The following is a 20429-nucleotide window of genomic DNA, read 5'->3' as shown; positions in this document are numbered from 1 at the left end:
GAAGAGTCCAAGGGTCCTATAAAATCGTCATGCAGGTTATAATGTTCAGTTTTTGTTGAAACTATTTTATTCGTGTGTTTGGTTGTGATAAACTATTGTTTGAGAGGTGTTTCTAATATTTTGTCCACCCCGTTTACCTGAGGATAGACGGTTATAACTCAACTACAGCGACCAAAATGGCAATAAAGCTGAATCAACAACTCTAAAAAAGTTTTAATAAAAAACTAACACTAAAAAAATGTACCTACATTTGTTTTGGATTTATAACATATATAGGATTAATCGCAGGGCTGTTCAAACTGTGTTACTATTGTGTATGACATTAATGAAGCAATGTGACTCAGACAATGCAGAAGCTAAGGTAAAGAGGTCCTACACAATATGAAAGTTGTAATCTAGCCACCGAATACACATGATTTTGGGTGGGAGCTTGCAATATAGCCTACTCATGAATGCATGTCTTCATAACAATGAAGATCAAGGAATCAAGGTCATGTATTTGTCATTTTACAACACAGCGTTGTGCAATGAAATGTAAGTTGTAGCCCCTTCATGCTACACACACATACATACAGATATGTAAATTTAGAATACAATAAAATAAAATAAATTGAAACAAATAAAACAATATATACAGTTATTTACATACATACTGTATATACCGATACACGTATACATCCAAAATTGAATAGTGCATGTACGGTATGCACACTTTTATACTTTCCTACTAATGTTTTTATTTTCTAAATTTTCATTTAATTTATGAATATATCTCTCTCGATTTGCATCCATCTAATATGACTCATTACAAGGCATGGCAATACATGGCATGTGTTTTTAGTGTTTCCTACATCTACAGATAATTTGCTTGTGCAGGTTAAAATTAAACTACAATAGCCATGAAACTGCAGGCGGATAGCTGATGCTACACAACAATGGCTCATGGGAAATCGAGTACACGAGAATTACTGTGAACCATCGACACTTTATTTATACCATTGAAAGTGGAATCTTATTCACTGTAATGCAATATATATATATATTTGACAATAGTTGCATCAAACTGCGTCCGTTTGTTCTTTTGCTATTCTGTCATGTCATCCATGCAACGTAAAGACTACAATTCCCTTCAAAACATTTACGAGTGGAGACGTGGTGTCAACAGATACACGGAGCTGTAGACATGGAACTTCCAGTATTTTCTATTGCAAAACGTTGCTTTTGGGTCTAAACTCGCTGGTTAGAGAATGAGAGGCGTTAACCATAAAGTGCTGTTGCTGTCCTTTTTGCTGTTATACGTAAATCCCTGCGTGCCAGAGCGAGTTGAGAGGGAAAACTCGTTGGACCTGCGTGAGAGAGATGACGACGGAGGGGATGCGAACCATGAGGATAATACTCTAGTTGAAAATAAGCAAATATTAATAAAACACGATAAAGAAGATGGACTCGATTCCAACGTCCCACAGAAGGATGGACAGTTTGTCAGGTTTGAGCCAACAAATATGGATTTCAGTACTCTCTCTTTTGAGTAACTTAGCCCAATGTAGCTAACTAGCTAGCAGTAGCTTATTTTATTTTCCAATGTATTGCAATCTAGCTACAAACAACTTAAAGACACGTTGCTAAGTTAACTAACTTAATAGCAGCTTGCAATTATTGTAGAGCTTCATTTTTAATACAGTAAAATAAGCAAAAAACTTGACTTTTGTCAAGGAGTTAATCAGGAGATAGATTTCTGAATTCTTGTTAATGTTAACAAGTTATTCGTTTTACGTAACATACTTACAGTGGTTTCTCAGCAGCATTACTAATAGGAGACAATACAAAGCAATACTTAAAATGGTACAAAATTAAACAAATAGTTTTTTTTATATTCTAAGGGACCACCTTGCCTTGACATAGCTAAAAAAAAAAACTCCCTTAATCACCAATAAATCTAATCACACTTTTCTGATTTCTGGAGGTCCCTTGATTTGAGTTTTTATTAAGGGATTCTGTTTCCAACTGATGTATATCTGCTCTCCAATTATAACACTATATTGTTCAACAGAGCTTTAAAAATAATATGATTAAATGATGTGAATTCTGTGATTTGCGATGTATATTGAATCCAGTGCCTTATCTATCTCTCTATCTGGTTGGTTGATTTCGTTGATTGTATGCTTCACAGCAACGTGCTTTTTCTCCTGACTGTCTCCTTGCAGTAAGTCCAATGACACCGATAACTACAGCAACGAGACCCTCCACTTTACAACACCTGCTGTCAAGCCTACGACCCCGGCACCCCCTACCCCCAAGCCCATTCTGCCTGTGCAGACAGGGGTCAAGGCCCAAGAAGAAGAGCAGTCCAGCGGGTTAACCATATTCTTCAGTCTGCTAGTTATTGGTTAGTTGTCTCTCTGTTTCTGCTGTGCTCAGTATCTGTTTGACTCAGTCTTTTCCATCTTATTTTGGTTGCAGTCGGTTACTGTCAGCATAAACTCCTCACGCACTTTTTTTCCAAAGAAAATTTCGTTTTGTGTCATTCTAAGCATACAGGATAGGAAGGAAGAAGGAAGTTAATCCACAGTGGGGAAATATGATCATTGTGGTTCACGCAATATACATAACTTAGACCTTATACAGCTCATAATGAAGGGCAAATGTACAGCCACTTTAGTGTTTCATTAAATCAGATGTTTGGGTGGTGATTTAGGATGAAGGAAGTGGATAAAGGAAAGCATGTGGTAAGGTCATGAAGTGCTTCTTCAGACACAAAGTGCCCATTATGAACTTTAGTTCACTGCAGGTTAAGTCACATGCTTACCACTGTAAGGGTTTAGACCAAGGACATGGTATTAGTCATGCATAAGGTTACCAATTAGACTCATTCACTTTGTAGGTAATGGTATTTTGTTTTGATCCAAGTATTTTAATGTAACAAACATTTGATTGGCTGCAAAAAGCACAACATGCAGAGTCATTTCTCTTCTAAAGTTAACACAATCTCATCAATGGTTTGGCTAAGTTGGTATAGGTCAATAAATGAGAGACCACTTCAGAGTATAATCTGGAAACCACACATTATTCCTAAATAACACTTCCTGGAAACCATATTAACATTATGTACCATTTCCCTCCACAAGTTTGCATGTTTTAATTAGGTCTGAATTTACCATCTCCCTTATGACAAAACAGTCCAGCTTTGATGAACCGACCTCTGCTGGCTTCAATGTTGCATGTACTGTGTTCTATTATTATCTAATTTGCTGCACTGCATTTTTACAGTATGTATGAATTGCTGTTTACTTCATTGTGGCCTTGGGGTTTGTCATCTTAATTATGCTAATATGCATACCCACTGATTTAGCCCGTTGATATACATGTGTTCCTATGGTACTGGCACAAGCTAATTTTATGTTTTAATTGGGGGCAATTATCTTTTATTGTACAATCTTAGAACTATAATTTTAAATGTCAAGCAACTGCTTTGTAGTCATATTTATGTCAAGCAAGTGTATTTGAACTACTTTGCATAAACTATTTTTATAGTTAGTTACAGTATGATATGAATTCAAGTATCCATTCAGACTTTGACTGATCCCTGTCCAGTCTACAGTAGGTTATGTGTAGAAAAGCAGCCAGAGAAAAGATCTTAACTCTATATGATGTGGGGGCTATTTCTGGGCTGATCTGAGTTGGTGTGACATGATGGTCGGGACATTGATGTATTTGTCCTGAATATTCATTCAGTGGTCTTTGCTCTCCACACTCACCCCAGGTATCTGCATCATATTGGTGCACCTGCTTATCAAGTTCAAGCTGCATTTTCTTCCAGAGAGTGTGGCTGTTGTGTCTCTTGGTGAGTACTTTTTATTGAACATGTTGTTCTGCAAAGGCTCAGTCTAGGACTTTACAATGTTTCTGTATTTTAAGGGCTCTCTAGGAAATCCAATTTTTTTAGACTGATTTGAAAGTTTGCCAGAATACTCCACTTTTGCTTTTTTTTTTTTTTAAGAGCATACATAAATAATGAAGTTGATGCCTGTTCTCATGATTTACATCTTTTAATCCAGCCTCTCTTCCTCATGTTTTCTATCTTAAACATTTTGTGTGTCCATAGTAAATTCCTAACATTATTGCCAGTTTGTGTGTGTCCAGGAGTTAAATAATGATCAAGACCTCTGCAAGGTTACAGTACTAAAATCATTTTCATCTAAGACAAAAATGTGTCTTTTAAGATATGCAAAGGCTAGCCATATGGTATCATTGGCAGCCTTACCAAAGATTTAGGAAAGGCTTTGTTGTAAAAATATTTATTTTGCTTTGCTTTTTGTGTGAGGTCACTTCAGGTTAATTCTACTCCCTCTAATGTCTTCCATTGTTTCCCCCTATTTACATGTTTCGGCACTTCCACTCAAACTCAGTGACACACATCTGTCTTGACCCTGAAGGCCTTTTCCTCTTGGAGCAGGGGTCTCTGCTGAAGAGAGATAACACTCTGCTCACAAATCAGGAAGCACTGCTTTTCCTTCCTCATCACTTCCTCTCTCTCATCTACTCATTATGTGTCTTACCTTGTACTATCCCTTTCCATCTTCACATATATCTGGGTCTTACACAAGTCTTTGATGCTTATACTTAATTTCTTTTTCCATCTTATCTATTCCTCTGCCCTTTACACGTCTTTGTGTTTTTCCTCGTCCTTTTAATTAATGTTCTGCTGGGCTGTGTAACAAGAGAGCTGAAGGCCCAAGGGGACTTTCTCAAAGACAAAACTAAGACAATTAGTCCTTTTTACACTCTTCGTATCTAATTTATCCCTGAACCATGGTGGACATTTGCCAGGCATCCATTTGTTTTAACCACTAAAATAGCACTTTGCCTCAGGTTTGCACTCCACCTGCATTCTGGTTGTATTGAAATTTCTATATGAAGTAGTAAAATATTTGAACTGTGGTATTGTTTTTCATGTGTCCTCGCTCTTTCCAGGGATTCTAATGGGAGGTTTCATTAAGATCATTGAGTTCCAAGAACTGGCCAACTGGAAGGTATAGTTTGTCTCCTCGTTCACACCCTGCTCCACAGCTCCTTGTAGCAACACTGCACACTGCCACAATTCTTGTTCACAATTAACACACAATTCACAATTAATAGTGCTTAGAGTGGTTTGACTAGCATGAAGCAAAAAAACGTCCTTCTATTCTCAAGTGTGCATTGACGTGATAGTGAGCAGCTGTAATGAAAGAGTTTCCCCTCGGGGATCAATATTTAAGTATAAGTATTTCTGATTGTTTTGTGTAGATGTTGCATCTCATTCAGTGTAACCCTTTGAATTATAAGACAAAGTTGCTTCAAGTCCATAAACAAAACAGCTACACTCACTGCATTCTTGATATTAACTGTAATTTAGAGGGCAGGGACAAACTTCAGCATGGCTTAAGTGTTGGTTTATTGAAAACATAATGTATCAAACTTAGAGAATATAACCAGCTTTCCTAGTTCTTGCATGATGCAATTTCTCCCACAGCAAATTCTCTAGGAACCTCCCACCCATCCCAACCCAATAAACATTTATCGTCCCTGTGCTGTAGTTTTTCACCTTTTTCTGTGCCTGTGGTTTTGCTCATTCATTCATTTCCTGGCCACTGTTTTTGTCGCAAATCTCATCTCTCTATCTACGCTGTGTTACCTATCCATAGTGACACAAACCATTCTTTGCCTGCTATCTTCCCCCTCTGTGTCCCTATGAGCCCTCCTTTTTTCTCCTGGTTCTCACAGCCTTTAATTAACATTCCTTCTTCTCTGCCAGTGAGTGAGAGAACAAATGAATGAATGAAGAGAGGTAGAGAGAGAGATATGCAGAGTGAGGGGGGGAGAAAGAAAGAGGACAGGTTGTGTCAATGTTTCTTGCACACTGGGGTCCATTGTTTTTTATCCTGGGGGCCCCAGGGTGTTGCTGAGTCATCGGCACTAGTAACCAGAGCCCCTTTCCCCCTTTTATCCCTGTCCTGTGAATCTCTCATCCGCTATCTATAGCCCCTTTTTCATACAGCCTGTTCAAGGCAGAATGTTGCGTCCTTTAGTCCGCAGTGCCGTTCTGTATAAAATATATAAACACAGAATTGGGGGTGGGGGGCAGTTAAGCCAGTAGCAGAGTTAACTGATGCGACATGTGTGTAAAATGCGGGGGCCAGCAGGATGGGACACACTAGACGCTGTTGTGTTACAAGTCACGCCTCTTTTGCTTCTGGAACGCCGGCATGCTATCTAAAATCACACGCTGGGGCGTTGTTTGGTTCGGTGTAAAAAAGCAAAGCCGGCGTAATGACGGGTCTTCTTTACGGCAGTATTGTGGGATCTCTGTTTTAAAAGGGCTTCTGTGTTTGTGTTTAGCTTACAGCAAGCAGACCTGCTCACCTGTCCATATATGGTAGGCAAAGGCTTCATTATCACTATACAGCTTGATTAAAAACTGTCTGAGTAGAGTGTATTGAAGTTGCACTGTGATATGCAGCATCTTCTTTGCAAGAGCATGAATATGCTACGTGGTTTATAGCCAGTTGAAGACTTCAAAAGACCCAGGCCAAGATGCAGATCTATTATGTCTGACCTATTTGTTTTTGAGAGAGCCCCTAAGAGCAGGACGCACCATGTAACCTGTTAAGTGAGTAATACAGCCAGTGGCAAAAACGTGGTTCTGTCAGTGTCATTTTGTCAGTGTCATTTTGTCATCAACTCTTTTGAAATTGTGCATACAGTGCACTTACAGGTCCATGTTTTACCACCACAGCCAGTGGAAGGCATCTGTCTCTCTTTCTTTCAATCACTAGCTGATTTTGCAAGTTTAAACTGGATGTGTCCTCATGCTTGTAGTGTAGCTACCTTTTATAAGGTTGCATCTCCTCCAACTAGCATGTTTCTAAAGCTGGCCCACTTGGCTAATGTAGAAAGCCTCAGGGACTGCCCCACAAACCACCAAGGGTGCACAAACCCCTCAGGCAGCAGCATGCTGTCATCACTGGCTTTGCCCTCGCCTTTCACAACCAATCTGCTTTCTGCTACCAACCCCTCTATCTCCAGTGCTCTTCCTACAATCCAGCATATAAAGAAGAGTGTTTCCCTTATGTGCCTTTCTGGTACTGTTAACTACTTATCCTTTTCTCTCTCATCTGCCCATCTCTTCCCTGTGCTCTGACACAGATTGAAGAAGAAATAGCATGCTGGTAAGAAGTAACACCCTAGCAGCAATTTTTCTCTTAGGCAAAGCACAGAGAGATAGTTGAATATACAGTATCTCACAGAAGTGAGTACACCCCTCACATTTTTATAAATATTTAATTATATCTTTTCATGTGACAACACTGAAGAAATGACTCTTTGCTACAATATAAAGTAGTGAGTGTACAGCTTGTATAACAGTGTAAATTTGCAGTCCCCTCAAAATAACTCACACAGCCACAAAACTGCTGGCCACAAAAGTGAGTACATCCCGAAGTGAAAATGTCCAAAATGGGCCCAAAGTGTCAATATTTTGTGTGGCCACCATAATTTTCCAGCACTGCCTTTGCCCTCTTGGGCATGGAGTTCACCAGCGCTTCACAGGTTGCCGCTGGAGTCTTCTTCCAGTCCTCCATGATGACATCACAGAGCTGGTGGATGTTAGAGACCTTCTGCTCCTCCACCTTCCGTTTGAGGATGCCCCACAGATGCTCAATAGGGTTCAGGTCTGGAGACATACTTGGCCAGTCCATCACCTTTACCCTCAGCTTCTTTAGCAAGGTCATCTTGGAGGTGTGTTTGAGGTCGTGCACTCAACTTCTTTGGTTGACCATGGCGAGGCCTGTTCTGAGTGGAACCTGTCCTGTTAAACTGCTGTATGGTCTTGGCCACCGTGCTGCAGTTCAGTTTCAGGGTCTTGGCAATCTTCTTATAGCCTACGCCATCTTTATGTAGAGCAACAATTCTTTTTTTCAGATCCTCAGAGAGTTCTTTGCCGTCAGGTGCCATGTTGAACTTCCAGTGACCAGTATGAGAGAGTGAGAGCGATAACAACAAATTTAACACACCTGCTCCCCATTCACACCTGAAACCTTGTAACACTAACAAGTCACATGACACCGGGGAGAGAAAATGGCTAATTGGGGCCAATTTGGACATTTTCACTTAGGGGTGTACTCACTTTTGTGGCCAGCAGTTTAGACATTAATGGCTGTGTGTTGAGTTATTTTGAGGGGATTGCAAAGTTACACTGTTATACAAACTGTACACTCACTACTTTACATTGTAGCAAAGTGTCATTTCTTCAGTGTTGTCACATGAAAAATGTGAGGGGTGTACTCACTTCTGTGAGATACTGTATTTGCATCTACAGTGTACTCCAGATAATAATTTAGTTTTTGCTGTATTATGTGGGCATGTACTGTATTATCTGGGCTTATCGTTTTTCCTCAGTGGCTGCACTGGTGTGTTTTAAGACCCTAAGGGCAGCACATACTTTAAATAGATCTCTCCCATGCCACGGAGAGAGAGCGGCACAGGGAGAGTCGTTTTAATTGTGGTTTCAGGGGCCTTTTTCCCACGTGGTGATGTCACTGTGTGTCAAAGCCGTGCCTCCTGGGAGCCTGTACTCTGAACGAAGGTCTCTCCGTCGCTCCCGCTCATTTTTTCTGTTATCTTTCGAACCCTCTTAACTGTGCTCCCTTCATCTTTGGCATTCATCTTTTCTCATTTAGTTCAAGCCCTGTCTCAACGCTTCCTTCCACTATGCCCATCCTTTGCTCTCCGGTTTTATCCATTTCATCTTTCTTTTTCTTACAACATGTATTTCTCTATCAATATCAGTGTTTCTGAAATCTCATTACCCCTTCTCAGGCCACATCTTTCCTCATGGTTTCACGATGAGGTTAATCTAGGGCATTCTGACCTCAAATCTAGTCAATCAACAGTAATTAAATCACCAACAAATTTGATAATCATTTATCAAGCAAAAAAAGCCAAACATTTGCTGGTTTCAACTTTTCAAATGTGATGATTTGCTGCTATTTGATTTTATATCATTGTAAATTGAATACCTTTGGGTTTGAACTGTTTGCCCAGCACAACAACCAATTTGAAGATGTCACCTTGGGCTCTGGGAAATTGTGATGGGCATTTTTTTCAGTTAATCGATAAACTAATTGACAAATTGTTGATAATTGTAACCCTTACTTGCAGCCCTATTAAAATCAGTCTCTTATCAACAAAAAATACAAAGCACTAGCTCTGCTTATTTAAATACGTGTAGATATGTGTATGCAAAGTCTGTGTGTGCTTCTTCAGTCTCTCCAGTAGACAATCTTATATGTGGCAGTGAATGGCATGCCGTCGTCTGTCTCAGGTGTTAATATTCATTCCTGACCTTTCACCTGCCGTGAATGGTAGAGTTTTGCCAGAGATAAATGTCAAGAAAAAGGGGTAACCTGGAAGCATTCCTTGTCAGCCTACTTTTCCTGAAATTTGAATGCATAATAAGACAAAGTAAGCCTTTTACTCCAGCATACATCCTGCATAGGTTATCCTTAATGCCTGACCTATTTTTAAGACCTTGTAGCCAGAATAGTGTAGGCTGGTGTCAACAAATATATCTTTAGAGCCAAAGTTAACATCTTGACAGCCAGTGTACGGTATTACGTGTATTAATCAGTGGGCTGTGGTATTGTCTCATTTCATTTGCCAATCACATCATGCTCCTTTGGGTCTTAGCTCTGAATAATTGGTTAGATAATAAAAAATAGATTAGAAATTCAGAAGATAATGAAACTAGTCATGTCATCATGTTTTGATGTATTGCCAGAACAATCCTTTTTGAACAGTTAATTTCACCAGCCACACTATGTATTAAGATTTTGGCACTGTATGTCAAATAATAGATAATTGTAGATTAAAACTGTGCTTGTCAGAATAAAGTAAATCTTGCTCTTATCTGGCTCAACGTCCCAGTAGTTACTCTATTCATTGTTAACCTACAGCGAATCATATCAGTTTTTACAGAAATAAATACTTTTTAGGAAACCCACATCAAATGTTTAAGCAATTGTCTTCATGTGGGGTTGCTGGGGTTGAAAGTCAGGCTCTACCAGCTGTCAGAACTGGCTCCCATAATGCAATGAGAGAGATTGTTGACTGGATGGAGTAAATATGGGCCTGCCCTCTTCCATCTTTCTGACAGACACAACTGCAGTGTCAAACCACGGTCCAGAAATAGATCAGATGAACATTCACTAATGCATACCGTATACTGACTTTTACATTACTAACGTAGATTATGCACAGAACACACTCACACACACACACTGCCTTATACAAGAACACCTGGTGCATCGTGCACGGACACATTGGCAGCCAGCGCATAATGCATGGGCACATGATGCCTACGCCTGATCTGGGAGGCTGGCCCATTTAGCTGAGAAGTAACAATGATTTCATTATATTGGTGAAATAATCAGAGAGCTAGGGTCACTGGGATTGTGTGTGTGTGTGTGTGTGTGAGATTGCGGTGGGGACTTTAAACCTGAATGCACACTAACCCATGGGGACTTGTGTCACCATGGGGACAAAAATTAAGGTCCCCACAGGTAAAGACTGCTTTTTGAGGGTTAAGACTTGGTTTTAGGGTACAGGTTGCAGTTAGGTTAGGGTAAGGGTTAAGGTTAGGCATTTAGTTGTGATGGTTAAGGTTAGGGTAAGGGGCTAGGGAAAGCATTATGTTAATGATTGTCCCCCACAGGGATAGTGAAACAAATGTGGATGTGTGTGTGTGTGTGTGAATGAGAGAAAAAAACATATGTAGGTATGTAAGTGTCCTTTTACAGCATGTGTGCAAGAAAGAGCATGTCACTAGTAGCGTTTAAGTGCATGAAGGCTTGGCTGGAAGGCAGGAATTCCCCATGACGAGCACTCGACGTGTGTGTGTGTGTATGTGTGTGTGACCCTTTCCCCTCTTCTGTGACTAAGTATTAAGTCAGCTGATCATCACTGAACCAACCTTTAATTGTCAGATGAATAGTAGGGAGTATTTGTGGAGGATTATGTAATAACCACAAGCACATGTTTTATCATTCAGTGACACACACATAATTTGCTCATATGTAACGGTACTGATTAGCATTAGGATTTGTGTTTGGATTAAAGATCATTGTAGGCTCATTCAAGATGACAAAACATGACAGAATGTGCATCAACGCAGTCTACTAACAAATCCTTTTGGAAAAATGTAATTTGTTCAATAAAATGTTTCTTGTTCACTGTACTTTGTAATTTATTGAATCTGAAAGGTTTGCCGAATGCTAATGGTACTCCCAGCTCGTTGGACCTGGCACTTTCCCTTTACTGCTACAATTTGTTACTACTAGCCAGTGTGCTACTCTGGTTAGAAGGTTAGAATCACTAGTCTGTAACCTGACCACTGCTACTTTTTTTTTTTTACTGTGGATTGTACGTAACTTTGTCTCTGTCCTTCTCTAAAAGGAGGAGGAAATGTTCCGACCCAACATGTTCTTCCTTTTGCTCCTGCCGCCCATCATCTTCGAATCTGGATACTCTTTACATAAGGTAACATTATGAATGTGATGTAAAAACAAATAATAATACAACTTTTTTAGTACTTTTATTGTACTTAAAAATGTGGCACAATAAAATTCACAGTAAATTAAGACAAAAAATGAACAGGGACCTAAGCAGGCTCTAAGTTTGCTTATGCCTCAGGCTGGCTATGGCATGAAAGCATGAAAACATAAGCAGCTCTGCTCTCTGTCAGTTATGTTTTTCTTGTATTGTTATTTTGTTTGTGTTCTAGCCTGTGTTATCATTTATATGGACTATTGTCATATATTATCATAAATGAAGTTTAAAATTAATTGGCAAATGCAAAAAGGTGTTATAACATTTTATTATTTATTTTGAATTATCTTAATGGCCCTCTGTTTCTTCTGAAACAATTTGCTGATATCTCTAACAGGTTTAAAAAGGCAAAGGTCTTGTTCAGATACATTCTGCTCCATTACGCACAGTGAAATTATGACTATTTTCTCTGTACCTGTAGTGTGCCCTACTTTTCATTTTAATGCTGGTTACATGTTATGTAACACTATGTAACTTTAAATGGCATGCTACTAAATCCATGAATACTTAAGCTGTGTGTCCATGTATGTTCAGGGTAATTTCTTCCAGAACATTGGCTCCATTACTCTCTTTGCTGTGATCGGCACAGCCATCTCTGCCTTCATTGTCGGAGGAGGTATCTATTTCCTTGGGCAGGTGAGAATTGTAGTGGTATCTGTCAGTGACTCCCTTTTCAGAGAGAGTGTGTAAACTGAAATATTTTCAGTGACTTTCCTGGAACAGCTTGTTAATACAGAAAAGATTTATGTAGTTGCAAATATCCATTACTACGGATGTTAACATGATCAGATCTCCTTGTTGCAGCTCCTAACAATGTTTGTGTCTGTGTCTTGCTATGTTTTTTTTCTCAGGCCGATGTGATTTATAAGATGACCATGACTGATAGGTGAGTAATCATAGTCCACTCTAACTAGCATGTTTCTTGCATTCCTTTATCAGAATAACTGTGGATTTCTTCAAACCTCCAGGGATTTAACTCTTGTACTTGTAGGCGTTTCACATAAAAAGCACTATTTCTGCTCAAAATGAGGGAAATTGGATATTAGTATTTCATACTAGCATACCACTGACAGCTTCAGTCTACCTTAAAGTTCGAAAGAACTAAGCCCGTGGAAACCTCAGAGTTTAACTATCAGCGAGTCGCCTACAGTAGAATAATCCAGCTGCCAGAGATGACTGACACAAAAGCAGTATGCTAGAAGAGCTTGGGGTTGTTTTTGTGCACAAGTGTGTATCCTTATTGGTGCACAGTCAGCCTGAGTGTGTCAGATGTGTTCAAGCAGGGCTTTTGCCTATTAATTTCCTTCACCAAGGAGGATATGTTTTAGTCCCATTTGTCTTTCTGTTTGTGTGATTGTTAGCAGGATATCTCAGAAACAGCTAACAGAATTTAATGACATTCAAGGGGAATTCAGGACATGAGCCAAGAAAGAACTGATTAGATTTTGGTAGGTCCCAAAATCCCAAAACATAGCTAATTCATCTTTTTTCTTTCCTGGATTTCTTGTTCCAATATGTACTGTAACTATTCACCCATTTCTGTTTTTTGCTATTACATTTTTTTTAATTTTAATTATTTTTATTATTATTATTATTACTTTTTTTTTTTTACAAAATAGTCTTTTAACCACTCCTCCCCCTACAGTAATTTAATCCAAGCTTGACCAAATTTTGCACACACATGTATGTGGATGACCCTGGAAAATTTATTTAGTTTTAGTTTAGTTTATTTATTTATTTGCACAAGTAACAAGACACAAAAAAACATAATACATCTAAAATAAAATTTTATCAGAGATTTTTTTTTAATGATGTTTCATACTGCTTTCCGAGAATAATTTACCAAATTATTGTAGGTGTGGCCTATTTGACGCAGACTACTATAACTCATGAAGGCATTGTGTAATTTTAGTCAAATCATCAATGCATCCTTGTACAAAGCCTGAATATTCTGTCATAGGATTTATGTATTCTCCAAAAATCACAGAAATTATTAGAATAACAATTTATAGGATTGTGCTGCCTTAGTGAACTCATGTTCTCTCTTGTTTGTGATGCATTTCCTATCTGCCTCCCACTGACTTTTTTCATACACAAATTACATGGTTTTGTCTGTGTTGTGTCCCTTTGTTGCCCACATGTATTGTTTGTTTCTTAATTCCTTTTAAGTATGTTTATGCCTGTAAAAGTGTCATTACTGTTGAACTGTTATCCTCCACTTTCTCTCCACTGTAGCTTTGCCTTTGGCTCACTGATCTCAGCTGTGGATCCTGTAGCTACCATCGCCATCTTTAATGCCCTCAACGTGGACCCGGTCCTCAACATGCTGGTGTTTGGTGAGAGCATGCTCAACGACGCCGTCTCCATTGTCCTCACTAAGTAAGAGTCTCTATCCACTTCATGATGGCTTACTTATACTCCAGGGCAAACATTGGCACATTTACATTTGCCCTTCTATGATGTTTACACAGCTTTTCACCACCAGCAACCCAGCAGACGATGTCAAAACCTCCCAAACAGTCTCTCAGAATTACTTGCAGCCAAAAGAAATTCTTAAATAGCACGATGAAGACATATGGCCGTGGTTTTCAGTATTTTTTATACTTTTATCTTTATTTTAACGCCTGTAAGTAATGTTGTAAGTACTTATATTCTGCTCTGGATTTGTGTGTGTAAGCCTCACACACACACACAAACAGTGTCACACCGGTTGCTCAGCATTGTAAATGTCAGCTGGGGTGTAGTCAGGTATCTTCTAACCTTTGACCCTGCCTGCCTTTTGCTGACAGGAAGCGAGGAGGATAATAGAAACACTGTGTCATTGTTTCATTGTGGCAAAGCCATGGTTTCAAAAGGATGTGGGTACATTTTTATCAAAATCTGCCAAATGTGAAGTCCAAATGCTTGGACATAAAATGCTGATCTGATCTAGTATCTGTGTCCAGAAATGAGTAATGAGGACAAAAACGTCCCTTCGACACCCATATGTTTCAGTACAAGTGTCACGTAACCTTGCTTTAGACATAGGGGACAGTCTCTTTAAATTGTCACTCTCTCAGAAGTTTATCCAGATTGTCCTGGATCAACAGACTAGTGGCCATACACAAACACAATCTTGACAGACAGGTTTGACAGAAACCGATTGTTGGCAGGCTTTCCTTGATTGTACGCAGCACTGTTATCCAATCTGCTGTCTCTCTGGTCACTTTATTGCTACCTTATCTCTTCTACTCACAACCAGCTAAATGTGCAAAGTGATCTCAAGTGTCTGCACACTCCCGTAGAGTAAATGAGTGCATGAATTATAGATAGGCTGAACAGCCCTGGCAGTTTGCTTGTTGTTAGCACCTCACAGGCTGGTTTTCTTAGAAAGCTACTTTACAGTTTGCCCCAGTCGTTTATAACAGCCACTCAGCTAATGCCTTTGCTTGGGAGCTTGTTAATAAGCATTAAAATCAGATTATTAATTACACTGTTGTCTGGCTGTTTGTCTGGATAACTGTTATTATAAAAAGGATTTAAATTGTATAATAAAATTGATTGTTTTTGTTCCTACTACATCAATAACTATAAAACATCCTTTTCACCCTATAAGTTAAAGTCCAAAGAATAAATTGTGGGAGAATTTGGTAGGTCGACAGCTTTGTTTAAGAAACATATCACAGATGTTTAGTTTCTTTTTCTAGATGTTTAAAAGTCGCACTACTCTTTAAGATCTAATAAAATGTACATTTGACATTCAAAAACAAATTATTGTGGCTCAGATAGTTTGCAATTATATTCTGTGTGTGGCACAATTTCACAATAAATTCCTTCCAATAATATTCCTGTTAAGTGGGTGATACGATACAGCCGACCTCTGTTTAGTAAACAGGATTTTGACGGCAGGATTACAAACTCTGCATACACTCTAACCCACACACACACACACACACACACACACATTCTCTCTCTCTCATCCATACAGGAGTTTGTATGATTCAATGGTGGAGTTTTTCTGCCATCTAGGGTCAGATAGAGGTATTACAATGCAGAATGTGCAAGTAAGATTGTGGCTTCATTTGTCATTTTCCTCTTTTTTTAAAATTTTGTCTTTCAGCACAGCAGAGGGGTTCTTTTCCCGCTCAGACAACTCCGTGATAACAGGCTGGGAGACTTTTTTGCAAGCGTTGAGTTATTTCCTTAAAATGTTTTTTGGTTCTGCTGCCCTGGGAACCCTCACTGGACTCATCTCGGCCCTTGTATCCAGATTCATTATGTGTGAGAGAAATTTAAACTCCTGTGTGTGTGTGTGTGTGTGTGTGTGTGTGTGTTTTCATCTTATTTAAATTCCCTAACTCACTGATTAGTTTCTAAAACACTTTGATCTGAGGAAGACTCCTTCACTGGAGTTTGGTATGATGATAATCTTTGCGTACCTTCCCTATGGTCTGGCAGAAGGCATCAAACTTTCTGGTGGGTGCACACATACACAGGCACATGCTCTTGCATGCACGCTAAAGAAGATATTTTTATGTTTGCCTTCATTTTTTTTTTTTTTTTTATTTTTTTTTAATGCCATGCTTTCTCTCCACCTATAGGAATAATGTCCATCCTGTTTGCGGGAATTGTGATGTCTCACTACACCCATCACAACTTGTCTCCTGTCACCCAGATCCTCATGCAGCAGACACTGCGCACAGTGGCCTTCATGTGTGGTCAGTGAATTCCCTTGCTTCACGCCGATTCCCCCTTTGTTTTCATTTTACAATAAGTTCTCAGCACTATTTTTCTGATTTTCTCTCCAGAGACATGTGTGTTTGCCTTCCTTGGTCTCTCCATCTTCAGCTTCCCTCATAACTTTGAATTTTCCTTCGTCATCTGGTGCATAGTAAGCGCTCTTGCATTTTTTAAAAATGTTATCTAAATGTTGATGTTGATTCAACTGAATTCCTGGTGTCTCATTCCCACGATTGTCAGCTGTTCTTCTCTCCATAGATCCTGGTTCTTCTCGGCCGAGCTGTGAACATCTTCCCTCTGTCATTCCTGCTGAACTTTTTCAGAGACCACAAGATCACACCCAAAATGATGTTCATCATGTGGTTTAGTGGTGAGATGCTACAATTAACCTTTTGACTAAAGATCAACAGGCTGTCGGCTCTTTGTTAGTGTTTAAGCCGTGATCATTGCCCTAATATAGTATGCATGTCTCTGGGTGCAAATGAAAGTAGTAACAACTAGAGCTGTAATAAGTAATAATTGATAAGTCAATTAACGGGAAATTCCAGCTTCTCAAAATGTTTTAAAATAAAAATTAGCTGCTTGTCTATAACATATGATAGTAAAACTTTGGGATTTGGACAGCTGGTCAGATAAAGTATTTGAATCTATGCGCTGGGAAAGTAAAATGGGAATTTTTCACGGTTTCCTGTCATTTTATAGACAAAACAATTAATAGAGAAAATAATCTGCAGAAAATAATCATTATTTGCATCCCAACGTATATAAAAAAAAAAACCCAAGTTAAACATATCAAGTGTACTAGTGTCCAGATTTCAGTTTACATAATATATATTTATTATTAATAAGTATATGTAACACTATTTACAATGTATTAGTTTCTGAGGATAAACATCTTTTTCTTTGTCTGGTAGGTTTGCGAGGTGCTATCCCCTATGCATTGAGCCTTCATCTGGGCCTGGAGCCCATTGAGAAGAGGCAGCTGATTGGCACCACCACCATCATCATTGTACTCTTTACTATCCTCCTCATGGGGGGCGGAACTATGCCACTCATTCGCATCATGGACATTGAGGAAAGCCAGTCGCGGCGTAAGAACAAGAAAGACATCAATCTCAGCAAGACACAGAAAATGGTAATGGAAGAAGCACTTATATTTCACTTCAATCTGTACACACACACGCACACACACATAGACCGTTGGCTGCACCGATGTGCCATCCTCTCATCTGTTCACAGAGATGAACACCAAAACTCAGACAAGCACAAATAAACCCTAACAACTGGCATTAATACAATTTCCCACACACCAGAATACAAGCTATTGTGTTTAATATTTCAGTAGACCCCGTTCGCTCTAACTCTAGATAATGGGTCATTCTTTTGAAGTACATCCTACCATTAAGGTCTTTGGCACTGTGTGGTTGTGTGTTTGAATGACTTCTGTGTAGAGTACTTGCATTTTTGATGTCTTCCAAAGCTTGGTGTTACACCCTGGGGTACCAGCAACTAGATCTATCAACCCTTCATTTTTCTTTACGGCTCTCATTCCCTCTTTGATGTAGTTCCCTCTCCTTGCTCCCTCTGCTCTTTCTCCCTCATCTCTGCTCCTTCTCTGTGTGATCTCAACTCCGCCACCCTCACCACTGTCCTGTCATCTTGACTTCCCTGCACTTGCCTTCCTCTCCTCCATCTCTTTCACCTCTGCCTCATTTGTTGGCCCCTCTCCTTTCATTTCTTTCTTTCTTTCTATTTATCTCATTCCCCCTCTCTCTCTATCCTCTTCCTTTCTCTCCAGGGTAATACCATTGAGGCAGAGCACCTATCAGAACTGACAGAGGAGGAGTACGAGGCTCAGATCTACCAGAGACAAGATCTGAAAGGCTTTATGTGGCTTGATGCTAAATACCTTAACCCCTTCTTCACTCGCAGGCTCACCCAAGAGGTAAGAGAGAGACAGAAATCCTTATTCACCTGGGAGGCTGCATGGTATATGATCCCTTAAACATATTTAAATTTTTTTCCAGACACACTTGTGCTCAGTCCTTGTGTTTCGGTTTGCATCAGCAGTAACTTAACACAGCTGAAAGTGAACAGTAAACCGTTAAATAAAGCTGATATGTGAAAGTACACACAGGAATGCAGGAGTGAAACTCCAAACTACAGAGGGCTACTGTATTCTAAGATGTGTTATTTTGTCTACACCATGGCCTGTTCATGTGAATATTTCTTTATTATTTATTCTTGCACGTGTGCTGATTTGTTGTGTGTGTGTGTGTGTGTGTGTGTAATGTGTGTCTTACAGGACCTGTTACATGGCCGGATCCAGATGAAGACTCTGACCAACAAGTGGTACGAAGAAGTTCGCCAGGGACCGTCAGGCTCTGAGGATGACGAGGATGAAGCAGAACTTCTGTGAACTGAACAAACACGTTCAGTTCATGTGAAAATAATGAATGGACATTGTGTGTCCTGGGCAGGGGGAAGTGTGTGTGTGTGTGTGTGTGTGTGTGTGTGTGTGTGTGTGTGTGTGTGTGTGTGAGGACAAGCACTCTTTTCAGTGTCAGTCACATGCACTTCTTGTTTGTTCACCTGCCACCAACTTTATGTGACAGAAGAGTCTCAGTCAGTGCCCACAGTGCATTTTTAGTACACAAAGTGGGCTGGAATGTGTCAAATCACAGTGTAGTCTCAGTAAAACTGCATTGGAAAATTGTAACACTGGATGAAGCAAAAAAACAAAAACAAATCTATGAAAACGATATTCCTCATATAAATGCCATATTGTGAATAAGTGTGTGCTCCAGTTCACTGATCTGCTGAACAGCACACGGGAAGTTTTGTTGATGTGAACCTTTTTCCCACGTGTTTCTTATATAAAAGGTTTAGGTCTGAAAGGAAGAAGGCGGGGAGGCTGAGAGGGAAATTTTCCATGCAATACTAGAGCACCTTTTCACTGTTTCTCCTCACTTTGTATTGTTCATTGCTATGTGGCACTAGCTTATTTAAGTTCTGCTGGAAGTTTTACTTTTTGTTGGGGGAAGGATACAATATAATGTCGCTACAGGCTTAATTTTTAAAGTGGGATTTGTAATAAGCCACAGGTTAAAGCCTGTTGAACTAGATTTAATTTTCTGGGTCTCCACATTTGTATGCATTAATGATTCTGAGTTAATCTTTTAAAAAACACATATATTCATACTTTTGTTATGAAGATAAAATACCAGAGGTGACGCATGAGCTTCCACTACACCCTCCAGCAATGACGCAATTATGAGAAATGCAGGGGAGAGTTTAAACTAGTGAAAAGTGTTGGGTAAAACTAATACTTTTCAAAACATTAAACACCTGGCTTACAGGAGAGTAATTATGCTCCAGAAAATTGGAAATTGCTTTCACTTCCATATATGGTTCTAGTTTGGTTTCCCTAAATTCACTTTTCTGTTTATTTTCAATCTCTTGCAAGGCTCCTGCCACTACATTGTGTATAAAGTAAAACTTATAATTTCTAATGAAGATAGGCACCAATGAATGTCTGGGTAACTGGGAATTATGTCTTGTGAATGTTTATGTATTTCTTTCTATTTATTTATCAAACATTTATGGGCTGTTTGTGGGATAAAGGCTTTTATACAAGCTCTATGAGCACTGCAGAATTATAGAAAATATCTATAATAAAACATATTGACATCCTATATGTTGTATCAAATGCTAATTTAATGGAAGAAGAGCTACATCTACAAGATTTTCTCTTTTGCGAATTTCCACAAATGCCTTGTGAAAAAAATTCAATAGTTCCTACTTTTTGAGACACCTCCGAAGGAGACAGAAATCTTTGATCGTTGTCCTGCAGTCTTTAAAATGCAACTTCAACATAAGAGGAACTCAAACAATACAGGCATTACTGTTATACATTTTTGTAGTACTGGAACACTGTATAATAAATAGGAACTGAAAATCAGCTAAACATGTATAGTAAGTCTACTCTCACACATGTATAGGTACTTGGACTTAAGGCATATTAAAGTCAAATTAAAATTGGATGTAGAGCATAAAAGCACTTAAGTATA

The 20429-nt window shown here is 39.1% G+C and overlaps 1 protein-coding gene across 1 annotated transcript; it reads left to right on the top strand.

Annotated features, from left to right (window-relative positions):
• Positions 1-1120: 1120 nt before the first annotated feature.
• On the top strand, positions 1121-20054 carry slc9a8 (solute carrier family 9 member 8). The gene is made up of 16 exons (XM_044211740.1): positions 1121-1486; positions 2205-2386; positions 3761-3841; positions 4972-5030; positions 11488-11571; positions 12175-12276; positions 12492-12526; positions 13876-14019; positions 15740-15881; positions 15990-16095; positions 16221-16337; positions 16428-16510; positions 16618-16729; positions 17274-17494; positions 18158-18304; positions 18665-20054. Exons 1-16 carry the CDS (start codon positions 1248-1250, stop codon positions 18776-18778), a joined length of 1968 nt encoding a protein of 655 aa, XP_044067675.1. The 5' UTR covers positions 1121-1247; the 3' UTR covers positions 18779-20054.
• The last annotated feature ends 375 nt before the right edge of the window (positions 20055-20429 follow it).

The sequence above is a fragment of the Siniperca chuatsi genome, linkage group LG10, assembly GCF_020085105.1.
Source record: "Siniperca chuatsi isolate FFG_IHB_CAS linkage group LG10, ASM2008510v1, whole genome shotgun sequence".
Lineage (NCBI taxonomy): Eukaryota > Metazoa > Chordata > Actinopteri > Centrarchiformes > Sinipercidae > Siniperca > Siniperca chuatsi.
This window is presented reverse-complemented; position numbering and strand designations above follow the sequence as displayed.